This window comes from Bos indicus, chromosome 22 (genome assembly GCF_029378745.1).
Source record: "Bos indicus isolate NIAB-ARS_2022 breed Sahiwal x Tharparkar chromosome 22, NIAB-ARS_B.indTharparkar_mat_pri_1.0, whole genome shotgun sequence".
Classification (NCBI taxonomy): domain Eukaryota; kingdom Metazoa; phylum Chordata; class Mammalia; order Artiodactyla; family Bovidae; genus Bos; species Bos indicus.
In genome coordinates, this window is record NC_091781.1 from 56131473 (window position 1) to 56142937 (window position 11465).

At 60.8% G+C, this 11465-nt stretch overlaps 1 protein-coding gene across 1 annotated transcript in view; it reads left to right on the forward strand.

Annotated features, from left to right (window-relative positions):
* PLXND1 (plexin D1) overlaps positions 1 to 11002 on the forward strand; it is a 49104-nt gene extending 38102 nt beyond the window's left edge. Inside the window, exons 21-36 of the mRNA XM_019984142.2 lie at positions 1651 to 1758; positions 1838 to 1950; positions 2649 to 2753; positions 3254 to 3384; positions 3730 to 3928; positions 4515 to 4661; positions 4781 to 4937; positions 5248 to 5351; positions 5437 to 5500; positions 6154 to 6188; positions 6408 to 6512; positions 6978 to 7141; positions 8168 to 8315; positions 9258 to 9398; positions 9578 to 9652; positions 9912 to 11002. Of these exons, the coding sequence (XP_019839701.2) occupies positions 1651 to 1758; positions 1838 to 1950; positions 2649 to 2753; positions 3254 to 3384; positions 3730 to 3928; positions 4515 to 4661; positions 4781 to 4937; positions 5248 to 5351; positions 5437 to 5500; positions 6154 to 6188; positions 6408 to 6512; positions 6978 to 7141; positions 8168 to 8315; positions 9258 to 9398; positions 9578 to 9652; positions 9912 to 10028 (1913 nt within the window). The 3' untranslated portion in view covers positions 10029 to 11002. The remainder of the gene's footprint in view (positions 1 to 1650; positions 1759 to 1837; positions 1951 to 2648; positions 2754 to 3253; positions 3385 to 3729; positions 3929 to 4514; positions 4662 to 4780; positions 4938 to 5247; positions 5352 to 5436; positions 5501 to 6153; positions 6189 to 6407; positions 6513 to 6977; positions 7142 to 8167; positions 8316 to 9257; positions 9399 to 9577; positions 9653 to 9911) is intronic.
* Positions 11003 to 11465: the final 463 nt, after the last annotated feature.

The following is an 11465-nucleotide window of genomic DNA, read 5'->3' on the forward strand; positions in this document are numbered from 1 at the left end:
CAGGAGGAGGGTGGACAGGGACTGAGTACTTGTGGTCGTGGGTCTCCTAGGGGCAGGAAAAGTGTGCTAAAATCAGATTGAGGATGGTGTCACAACCCCATAATATACCAGAAGGCAGTGAGTTGTATACGTAGATAGATTAGATGGTGTGTGTATTATCTCAATGAAGCTGGTTTTTAAAACACAATGTATTCAATCAATATAGAAAATTTTAGGGAAAACAGAGATAGAACATGTAAATATCTTTCTGCTAAAAGAGAAGAGAAATCACCCGTAATCCTCGTATCTAGAGAAATCCACTGTTGATCACTATTTTATGCTTTTTGCTCCACAAGTAATTTACTTTTTCAATTAACTTTATTAGAGTTAATTTACAACATGGTGTTAGTTTCAGATGTGCTGCAAAGTGACTGAGTTACACACATTCTTTTTCCATGTCAGTTACTACCCAGTATTGAGTGGAGTTCCCTGTGCTATACAGGGGGCCCTAGTTGGTTATCTGTTTTATATAAGTAGTGTGTATACGTCAATCCCAAACTCCTGATCTGTCCCTCCCCTCACCTTTGGTAACCACAAGTTTGTTAAAGTCTGTGAGTCTTTCTGTTTTATAAGTAAGTTCATTTGTACTATTTTTTATAGCATATGATTTTTGTCCAACTTCCTTCACTTTGAATGATAGTTTCTAGGTCTGTCCATGATGCTGTAAACGGCATTATGTCCTTCTTCTTTATGGCTGAGTAATATTTCATCGCGTCATCTTTATCCACTCCTCTGTAATGGTCATGTAGGTTGCTCCCATGTCTTGGCTATTGTAAATAGTGCTGCAATGAACACTGGGGTGCATGTATCTTTTGGAAATTATGATTTTCCCCAGATATATGCCCTGGAGTGGAATTGCTGGGTCATATGGTAGCTCTATATTTAGTTCTTAAAGGTATTCTGTACTGTTCTCCATAATGGTGGTACGTTTTCATTTCTACCAACAGTGTAGGAGGGTTCCCTTTTCTCCATACCCTCTCCAGCATTTACTGTCTTGTAGACTCTTTGATTGGAGAAGGCGATAGCACCCCACTCCAGTACTCTTGCCTGGAAAATCTCATGGATGGAGGAGCCTGGTAGGCTGCAGTCCATGGGGTCGCGAAGAGTCGGACACGACTGAGCGACTTCACTTTCACTTTTCACTTTCATGCATTGGAGAAGGAAATGGCAACCCACTCCAGTGTTCTTGCCTGGATGATCCCAGGGACGGGGGAGCCTGGGGGCTGCCGTCTATGGGGTTGCACAGAGTCAGACACAACTGAAGCGACTTAGCAGCAGCAGCCTCTTTGATGATGGCCATTCCGACCAGTGTGAGGTGATATGGAGTCGTTTAGATTTGCAGTTCTCTAATCATTAGTGATGTTCATCTTTTCATGTGCCTCTTGGCCACCTGTATGTCTTCTTGGAGAAATGTCTATTTTAGGATCTTCCACCCGTTTGTTGATGGGGTGGTTTGCTGTTTTTCACGTTGAGCTAAGTGAGCTGCCAGAGGAGCTGAGGCTCGCAGGCAGGCTGTCTCCCTTCCACCCAGGCCCTGCACACGGCAGGTAACGACACACTCTCTGACACCGAAGGGATCGCAGGCCTGACCCACCTCCCTGCTGCCCACAGCCCTGTTCGTATTCTGCACCAAGAGCCGCCGTGCCGAGCGCTACTGGCAGAAGACGCTGCTGCAGATGGAGGAGATGGAGTCCCAGATCCGAGAGGAAATCCGGAAAGGTAGCGGGGGCAGCCACGCGGGACCTCGGGCCTTGGCGTTGCCCCCTGATCCACTCACGGCCACCTGCCTGCCCGCCAGGCTTCGCAGAGCTGCAGACGGACATGACGGACCTGACCAAGGAGCTGAACCGCAGCCAGGGCATCCCCTTCCTGGAGTACAAGCACTTCGTGACCCGCACCTTCTTCCCCAAGGTCAGGGCAGGCTCCCGCTGGCTGGTGATACCTCAGGAGTTCCTTGAGCAGTGCAAAACCTGCACACCCGCCTATGGCAGCTCAGCCACCTTACCTGGCCGCCCTGCCTGGCCTGCTGAGGGAAAGGGCCCAGGTTCCACCGCCCCGTCCCAACTTGCTTTCTCTGCTCACTTGCTGTTTGAGTGTGCCTACTGAAGCCAGCTGTCAGCCCTGCTTTCCTCCGGGGTGCTGGGCCATCCCCTCTCCATCTCTTCCTCCTGTGCACTGGACTCAGTCCCCTCGCTTCCATGCCTCCTCGTGCTATTCCAGGGGCCGCTGCCCCATCCCCACCTTCCTCGGCCTGTCAGGAATATCTCTGCGGGTGGCCCCACCCTCCTCTGAGACACCAAGCCCCTGTTGGGTCCCCTCAGGCCTCTCTGCCTCGTTTCCTCGTTTCCTCCTTCCACACTAAGCTGCTTTAGCTTCCTCTTATGCCTGTGCACTCCAGCTTCGCCACCCATGGACTTCAGGCTGGTTCTGCTTTTCCTCCAGGAAGCCCCCTGGGACTCCCCTCCCCTCTCCTCTGGAGTCCTGTGACCCCTGGGCGTGGCCCACTGCCTCTTCTTCCTATCGAGTGGGCTTGTGTGTTTGTGGGGCAGCCCCTGCATGAGTCAGGGGAGTGTGCGGCCCTGCTGAGACACTGGGGGTCTGCTCCACAGTGCTCCTCCCTCTACGAAGAGCGTTATGTGCTCCCCTCCCAGACCCTCAACTCCCAGGGCAGCTCCCCAGTGCAGGAGACCCACCCGCTGCTGGGAGAGTGGAAGGTGAGTAGCCCCCCACCCGTACACACACACACACACACAAGGGCTCCTTCAGGGCGCCCCCGCCTCTCTCTGGGCCCTGCTTTCTAGTTATCTGATCCGTTGATCCTAATCTTGGGAAGTTGGGAGGAACTTGCCATTGTAAGGTAGCGAGCTCTCCATCCCAGCAGGTAGTCAAGTGGCTATTCAGGGTGTTCTACATACTGACTCCCAGACCAGAGAGGGGAAAGGGTTGGGTCCCCCGAACATCTCTTTCCCCCTGCCGCCTAGAGAACGGGAGAGGGTTCCCCACACAGGGATATGGGGTTGCCTTCAGGCACCCTCGCCTGAGCCCCCCTTTCCAACTCAGCTGAGCCATTGTTCCCGGTCACAGGGAGTTAGGCATCTCCCACTAATAGGTAATGAGCTCCCCATCCCAGGAAGCATTCAAGGTGCCACTCTGGGCATCCCGAGTGCTCAGACACGGGACCCCGTCAACATCCCTCACCGCTTGCTCCCTGCAGATCCCCGAGAGCTGCCGGCCCAACATGGAAGAGGGCATCAGCCTGTTCTCCTCGTTGCTCAACAACAAGCACTTCCTCATTGTCTTCGTCCATGCGCTGGAGCAACAGAAGGACTTCGCGGTGCGGGATAGGTCAGGCTGCCGTGCGGGCTCCAGGGAAGGACAACGCATCCTGGGTCCACCGGGCTGGATCCAAGCCTGGGGCAGTTTGCAGAGCACTGTGTCCTTGGGGCAGCCAGCATCTCCTCTGAGGCCTTGGCCCCCTTCCCCATTCTGCCCCTTCCTGGTCCTGCCTGCCCAGGACAGGGCTCGTGGGCATGGTGGTTACTGTGCACGGTAGGGAAGGTAGGCTTTTCTCCAGGGAGATTTCTGCCGCATACGCCTCATCCAGTGACGAGGGGAGCCCCTGCGGTGTGGTCCTCGGGGTCCCGGGGCCTCGTGGTGCGGCTGACTCCCCATCCCCACACCTGCCCACAGGTGCAGCCTGGCCTCCCTGCTGACCATTGCGCTCCATGGCAAGCTCGAGTACTACACGGGCATCATGAAGGAGCTGCTGGTGGACCTCATCGACGCCTCGGCCGCCAAGAACCCCAAGCTGATGCTGCGGCGCACGGAGTCCGTGGTTGAGAAGATGCTCACCAACTGGATGTCCATCTGCATGTACAGCTGCCTGCGGGTGAGGGCGCCGGGCAGCCGTGCCCCTGCCCCGGAGGTCTCACTTCCTTTTATCCTCCTGCCACCTCTGCCAGGACCGGTGACTGTGGTCTCTGCACACATGTGGGAAAGGGGCTGGCCCACAGGGTCCGTTATATGGGTGGGGGATCGAGGCTCAGAGCTACCCTGGGAACAGAGACCGTGTCAGGGGCTTTGTGTCAGGAAGACACTCTTCTCAGCCCTCGGGCCCTCCCTGGCATGCCTTTGAGTCCAGCTCTGCCACCTCCCTGCTGGGTGACCTTGAGCAGCTTGCTTGCCCTCTCTGAGCCTCGGCTGTGAGGATGCCCCTGCTACCTGGACAGGTTGCGGGCGCAATAAAACGAATGTGGCCGCCCAGGTTGGGTGGTGTCTGAGCTGGGAATCCAGGGAGATGCCCTGGGTGTGGGGGTGGGAGGGCTGAGCGGCGCCAGGATCAAAAGGACGGTGTGAAGCAGGCAGCCGCGAAGGGGTTGGTGGAACGGGGTATGAAGGGTTCCGGGGGGGCTGGAATCTGGAGAGTGGGCAGCTGGCTTCGGCCTCTGACCGCGCCCCATCCCCCCGCCCCCCAGGAGACAGTGGGGGAGCCCTTCTTCCTGCTCCTGTGCGCCATCAAGCAGCAGATCAACAAAGGTTCCATCGACGCCATCACGGGCAAGGCCCGCTACACGCTCAACGAGGAGTGGCTGCTGCGGGAAAACATCGAGGCCAAGCCCCGGGTGAGCCGGCTCGGAGGGCTGGGAGGGGCTCCCGGCTTTGGTCCTGACACCCCCGCCCGCAGGCTGTCTGCCCATCCGGTCGGTGAGCAGCTGCTGAGCCCCCAGTCTCTCTCCTGCAGAACCTGAACGTGTCCTTCCAAGGCTGCGGCATGGACTCGCTGAGCGTGCGTGCCATGGACACGGACACGCTGACGCAGGTGAAGGAGAAGATTCTGGAAGCCTTCTGCAAGAACGTGCCCTACTCCCAGTGGCCGCGGGCCGAGGATGTTGACCTAGGTGGGCAGGGTCGGGGGGCGGCGGCGGGCCCCGCTCGGTCACATGGTCTCTGGCTCTAGGGACGTGAAAACGGTGCCCATCAGTTGGGAGCTCATGTTGGGGCCGGGTGGTGAGTTCGCCGCAGGTGATGACAGCCCGATGGGCAGGAGAGGCCGGCCTGGCCGCTCCAACCACCCAGTGTCCACCCCGAGGATGGCTGTGCGGAGCCCTGGCTCCCAGATGCAGTAGAGGCTCAGAGAGCTCTGGGGACCCCCGCTTCTCTCCCCGTGGGTGGGCGCCCCGGCCCTCACCCCCGGCCCCCTGCCCCCAGAGTGGTTCGCCTCGAGCACCCAGAGCTACATCCTGCGGGACTTGGACGACACCTCGGTGGTGGAGGACGGCCGCAAGAAGCTCAACACGCTGGCCCACTACAAGGTGGGCCCCGGCCCCGCCCGCCCCACCCTCCTGACCTCCGCCCTCTTGACCTCCGCCCTCTGACCGCGGCCTCTCTCCCTGTCAGATCCCCGAAGGCGCCTCCCTGGCCATGAGCCTCACAGACAAGAAGGACAACACGCTGGGGCGAGGTAGGCCGGCGGACGGGGCCGGGCCCTCCTGCGCAGCCCTGGGGGGAAACTGAGGCCTCCAGGGGCAGGGCCGGGCGCAGTGCTCCGCCGCAGTGCTGCTCGGGCCGGGCTTGTGGCCAGGCCTCCTTAGCGCTGGGTTCCTGCAGGCAGCCGAGAGGGGCCCCAGGAGCGGGGAGGCGGTTTTAAGAGGTCTGGGCGGGCGCCAGGCCATTGGGGGTTCGGGCTGTGTCCCTGCCTCACACCCGCATCCCTGCCTTCAGCTGCCCCATGCTTGGGGGTCCTGGGGTCCTAGGCTCCTGGGGGCTTTGGGGTCCATTCCAGCAGCTGGTGAGGTCTGGGCTCGGGGGCAGTGGGCCCTCGTGGGGAGCCGCCCTGTGTCCATCTGTGGTCGTCTCCCTGCCTCTCCTGTCCCCTTGTGGACATCTTTCTGTCTCAGCGCCTCCGTCTGTCTGAGTCTCCTATGCGTGTCTCTCGAGCTCTCGCTCTCAGCTGTCTTTCTGTGCATTTCTGTCTTCTCTCCACACGTCTGTTTGGCTCTCCCCATCTCTCTGGGTTTCTTTCTCCAGCTTTTTGCCTCCGTTTCTCCTTTGCTCACTCTCTCTCCCCCCGCTCCTGGGTCTTGTTTATTTATCGTGTGTGTTTCCCTCTCGCAGTGAAAGACTTGGACACAGAGAAGTATTTCCACTTGGTGAGTGCCCTGCCTCCAGCCCTGAGGGTGCCCGCCCCTCAGTGGGAGTGGACTTGGCCTCCTGCCGCCCTGGGCCTCTGGAGGCCGTGCTCCCAGGCCTGGGGAAGACTGGGCTGGGGAGTGTGCAGAGCCAGGCGCCCGCGGGGGCCGGGTGGGGCCCCCCAGGGGCGGCTGAGGGCGGTGCCCGGCGCCAGCTCTGACCCAGCCCCGGCCTCCCAGGTGCTGCCCACGGACGAGCTGGCGGAGCCCAAGAAGTCCCACCGGCAGAGCCACCGCAAGAAGGTGCTCCCGGAGATCTACCTGACCCGCCTGCTCTCCACCAAGGTGCTGTGTCCCCACTCCCGGGGGTCAGCTGGGAGCACACGCTGGGGGAGGGGGGACAGCTCTTCCCCTGCGGGGCCAGCCGCACTCCCAGCCTGAAGGGCACCCGGCAACAACTTCTCTGTCCCCTGGTGTGACAGAGAAGGCAGTAGTGGCCCAGGAACGTCCCCAGGGCCACATGGCTAGGGGCAGAAAGCCCACACCCCAGCCCACCAATTCCCTGCTCTGTGTCCGAGTCCTTCCAACACTCCTGTGCAGTGGGTTTCACCAACCCATTTCACAGACAGGAAAACCGAGGCACGGAGCACTTAGGAGACCAGCCTGGGGCTACACAGCTTCCCATTCACCCAGCACTGCTCAGCCCCAGCACCACGGGCTCCCCACAGCCGCCAGAGGTGCCTGTCACCAACACCCCCCCCCGCCCCCTTCGTGTTCCTGGGCTGATGGCCACCACCCACTCCCCTGTAGGGCACACTGCAGAAGTTTCTGGATGACCTGTTCAAGGCCATCCTGAGCATCCGGGAAGACAAGCCCCCACTGGCCGTCAAGTACTTCTTTGACTTCCTAGAAGAGCAAGCCGAGAAGAGGGGCATCTCAGACCCTGACACGCTGCACATCTGGAAGACCAACAGGTGGGGGGCCCTCGGGGGGGCTGGTGAGGGGCGGGGCTGCTTCACTGGCTCACGCCGGCAGCAGTGGGGTTGGGGTTCAGAGCCTGGGTTTAGTCCCTTATGCCATTCCAAACTGTGAGCTTGAACAAGAGGCTTAAGTTCTCTGAGCTTTAGTTTCCCCCAGCTGGAAAACCAGGGCAGTAAAAGGAACCCACCTTACTTGTAAGGATTAACTAGACGTGAGCGTTGTCTAAGTTTTGCCCCTCTCCCCCCCACCCCTCCCCCTTGGGTGGGCACTGTCGGCTCCGTTTTGCAGACAAGCACACTGAGGCTCCCGGAGACGCGCATGCCTCCATCACATCCCTCCTTGGAGGCACATGTTAGCTTTTCACACACCCAAACCCCAACAGGAAGTTGTTGAAAAGTTCAGCCTGACCCTCGAAAAGAATTGCCACAGACACAGAAGTTTCCCTGTCATTGCAGGGGCTGCTCTGAGCATTGGTGGGGGGGGGAGGGGTGAGTGTGTCCCCCGTCCCAGGCCCCCCAGTCACTGGGGAGGTGGTTTTACCAACCCTCTGGCCGTCTTAGGCCTCGCTTACTCTCAGCCCTTCCTGGTGACCCAGCTAATGATGGACTGACTCCCTGCAGCCACACAGGGCTGGAGGAGGAGCCACGGGCTGCCAGGCAGGGCAGGGGCTCTAATGAGAACCAGGATTGGGCCCTGGCTCCCGGCTCCTGCGTGCAAGCAGGAGGCTCCGCGGGGAATGGGGCAGGCAGCGAGGGCCAACTCAGGGCCCCTCCATGCAGGAAACCCGGCTCCCAGCCCCTCTGCTGCGTCCCCCTTCACCCCCTGCCGGCTAGGGACAGTCACCAACCCCATTTGTGGAGGAGACACCGAGGTTCCCAGAGCTTCCATCCAGTCTCTGCTGGCCTCGGGAGTACAGCCAGCCTGTCCTCTGGGCCTGCCGGCCTCCCTGGCCAAGCCCCCATCGGTGACTGCGACCCACTCTCGGGCGAGGCTCACGCCACTGCCTCCCTGTCCCCCAGCCTTCCTCTGCGCTTCTGGGTGAACATCCTGAAAAACCCACAGTTTGTCTTTGACATCGAGAAGACGGACCACATCGACGCCTGCCTCTCGGTCATCGCTCAGGCCTTCATTGACGCCTGCTCCATCTCTGACCTGCAGCTGGGCAAGGTCAGCTGCTGTGGGCAGGCTGCCCAGTGCTGTGGGGCCAGCGGACTTTCTGGGAGGGCAACCGGAGGAGCTCAGATGTGGGGTGAATGGGGTCATCAGACGGGGGTTCTCCCGGAAACGGGCACCTACAGTCACAAACTCCAGGGCTGCAGCTGCCTCAGCTGTGCCCAGCACCAGCTCCCGAATCTTCAGGCCCTAGAGCCAGGCGGGGAGAAGCCAGGTGGGCATGGAAGGCGAGCGTGGTCTGATGTAGCGTCGGCTACCAGCCAGGCTCCAGGTGACAGCCCTGATGGTCAGGAGCCACCCGGTGGGCACTGAGGGTGGGTAGAGGAGACCCCTGAGAGAGAGGGGACTGTAGGGAGAGGGCGCAGCAGGCCCGAGAGAACCTGGCGTTCCAGGCTGAGGGGCATGAGACGGGAGTTAGACCTGGCCCTGCCGTTAGCCCGTGACTTTCAGAGACAGACCACAAAAATGGCAGAAAACGCCATCACCTCTCACAGGCTATCTGGGAGAGCAGGACGCCCGTGACAGACAAAGAACTGGGAGCGTACTTGGCACGCTTTGCTCTCGGGAGTAGGAAACACGTGCTGGGAAATATTCCACTGAGACAGCAGTCAGGCTTCCAGAAATCTTAGCCACCAAGACCCATAACCCTCAGCAAGGACGCAAACTAAACAGCCTGCGTGTCCAAGAGCAGGCACGAGCCCGTGCACTTTCTCCTCCAAGTAGGTCCCCTGTGAAGTCATCACCCTGAGAGTCCTGCAGAAAACAGGGCAGAGGACAGGGGTGGGAAGCCCCCGGTGCAGAGCCTGCAGCACAGGGACACTGGCTCAGCGACAGGCCTTGTCTGTGTGGTGGCATAGACACGGGCTGGTCCAGAAAGAGCCGAGTCTGCTGTCTCCACCCAGCGTCTCACTCTCTGGCTCCTCTCCGCCCACCCAGGACTCGCCAACCAACAAGCTGCTCTACGCCAAGGAGATCCCCGAGTACCGGAAGATTGTGCAGCGCTACTACAAGCAGATCCACGACATGACCCCGCTCAGCGAGCAGGAGATGAACGCGCACCTGGCCGAGGAGTCGCGGGTGCGGCCGGCTCCGTGGGGACCTCGCCGGGAGGATGGGGGGTGGGGGCCAGGACTTGACCGTCAGAGCCGGGGGCGGCGTGGGGCTGTGTACAAGCAGCAGGTCTTGACTGGGCTGGGCCTGGTTCGGACCATGGAGTCTCCACCGCAGTCCAACTGCCTCCCTGTCTTTCCTCACAGAAATACCAGAATGAGTTCAACACCAACGTGGCCATGGCAGAGATCTACAAATATGCCAAGAGGTATCGCCCGCAGGTGAGCAGCCCGCAGTATGAGGCCCAGGGCACTCTCCCCCCACGTCGGCCCTTCCCACCCTCTCATGGAAACCGGCGTGAGCGCGGGGCCCAGGTACTCCCGGCCCCAGCACGTCTGACTGTGCTGTGGGCGTGGCCGCCAGCACTGGGAATCCAGGCCACGTGTGTGTACGCCCCCCAGATGGGTGGTGGGACCGGGGTGGGGGTGTCCTCCGCCCTGAACTAGCTCCGCTGCCGACCACCCCCCTCCACCGCCCCAGATCATGAGCGCCCTGGAGGCGAACCCCACGGCCCGGAGGACGCAGCTGCAGCACAAGTTCGAGCAGGTGGTGGCCCTCATGGAAGACAACATCTACGAGTGTTACAGCGAGGCCTGAGCCGGGCCGGCGGGCGGGCGCCCCCGCGGCTTCACTCTGCCCCCAGCCCCGCCCCCCGTGCCTCCCACGCCGGCTGGGAAAGGACGCTGCACCAGGGGCTTTTTCTGAGCCCGGCAGAGGAGCCTCCGGTCCCGGCCCCTCAGGCACCGTCCCCTCGCACCTGCCCTCAGACTCCAGCTCCAGGCTGAGGCCTTGAACGCCGTCCACCCAGCACAGCCTGGACGGTGCCGCCCCCAACTCGCTCTGTCCCGGCCCAGCGCCGCCGAGGCCGCCGACGGGAAAGGAGGGCCGCCTGGGCCCCAGGCCACAGCCAGAAACGCTACCTCATCCTGCCTGGCGGAGGGGGAGGCCCTGTGACCCAGCCCTCGGTTCGCTTCTGCTTCCCCCACCAAGATGTCGCCCCCCGCCGTCTCTACTCGCCTGTGGAGGAGCCTGGCCCGCTCCCGGCTTCCAGCGGACACCAGCGGAGCAGGCGGCGTCCACGGCCCGCGGGAGGCTCCGTGCTGTCCTGGGAGCCAGGCTGAGGCCGGGGGGCCATCCCGGGGGGGCGTGGGTGGGAGGGGGCAGGGGAAGGGGGCTGAGTTGCACCAAGGCTGTAGCTGGGCTACGTGATCTTGCTGGAAGTGTTTCTAAAGATAGCACCACTTTTTTGTTGTTGTTTTTTTAAAAGAAGCTTTTATATATTAAAGAAACTTATCACGCGCCAACTGTGAATAGCTGCCGCTAGTGCGGAGGCCCCGGGAGGGTCCCCTGGGGCTCCCAGCGCAACACTGGAAATGACTGTTCCAGGGGCGGCGGACCCGGCAGAGACGGCCCCCCGAGATCATCGCCCTTTCTCTTCTGTCAGAAGCGGCCGCCTGGGGCTGGCCTGGTCAGTGCCTGGACGGGCTGTGGCCCACAGGGGCGGGGCTGGAGGGGGAGGCCGGGACGCTCTGGAACCTTCTTTATAATAAAAGCCTGATGGGAAAACCTGCCGTGAGCTCCAGCCTTTATCCTGAAGTGGCCTGCTTGTAGCAGACAGGAGGGCGGGGGGCCTGGCTTGGGACCCCGCCATCCCCCTTCATGAGGGGCAGGCAGACACTGACCCTTGCTTCTGAGCAGCCTTGCAGGGTAACCACGCTGGTGCCTGCTGGCCGCCAGGATGAGGTCACAGCAGCTGTGTCTCACCTCCCACTGCCCCTAACCTGCTTATCCATGTAACAGGCCGTGAGGAAAATGTGTCCCCATTTTACAGATGCAGAAACTGACTCTCGGCACAGTCGAGGACTCTCCCAGGTCTTGGGACGGGGAGGACGACACGCCAGTGTGCACAGGCCCTCATTCCTCTGTTCCACACTTCCTCCAGCTGGCGTGTCCACGGTGCCCCCCAGAGTGTGTGGGGAGCTCCAAGCTGACCACCCTGGAAAGAGACTGGATGTTTATATGCTCATCCTGAAT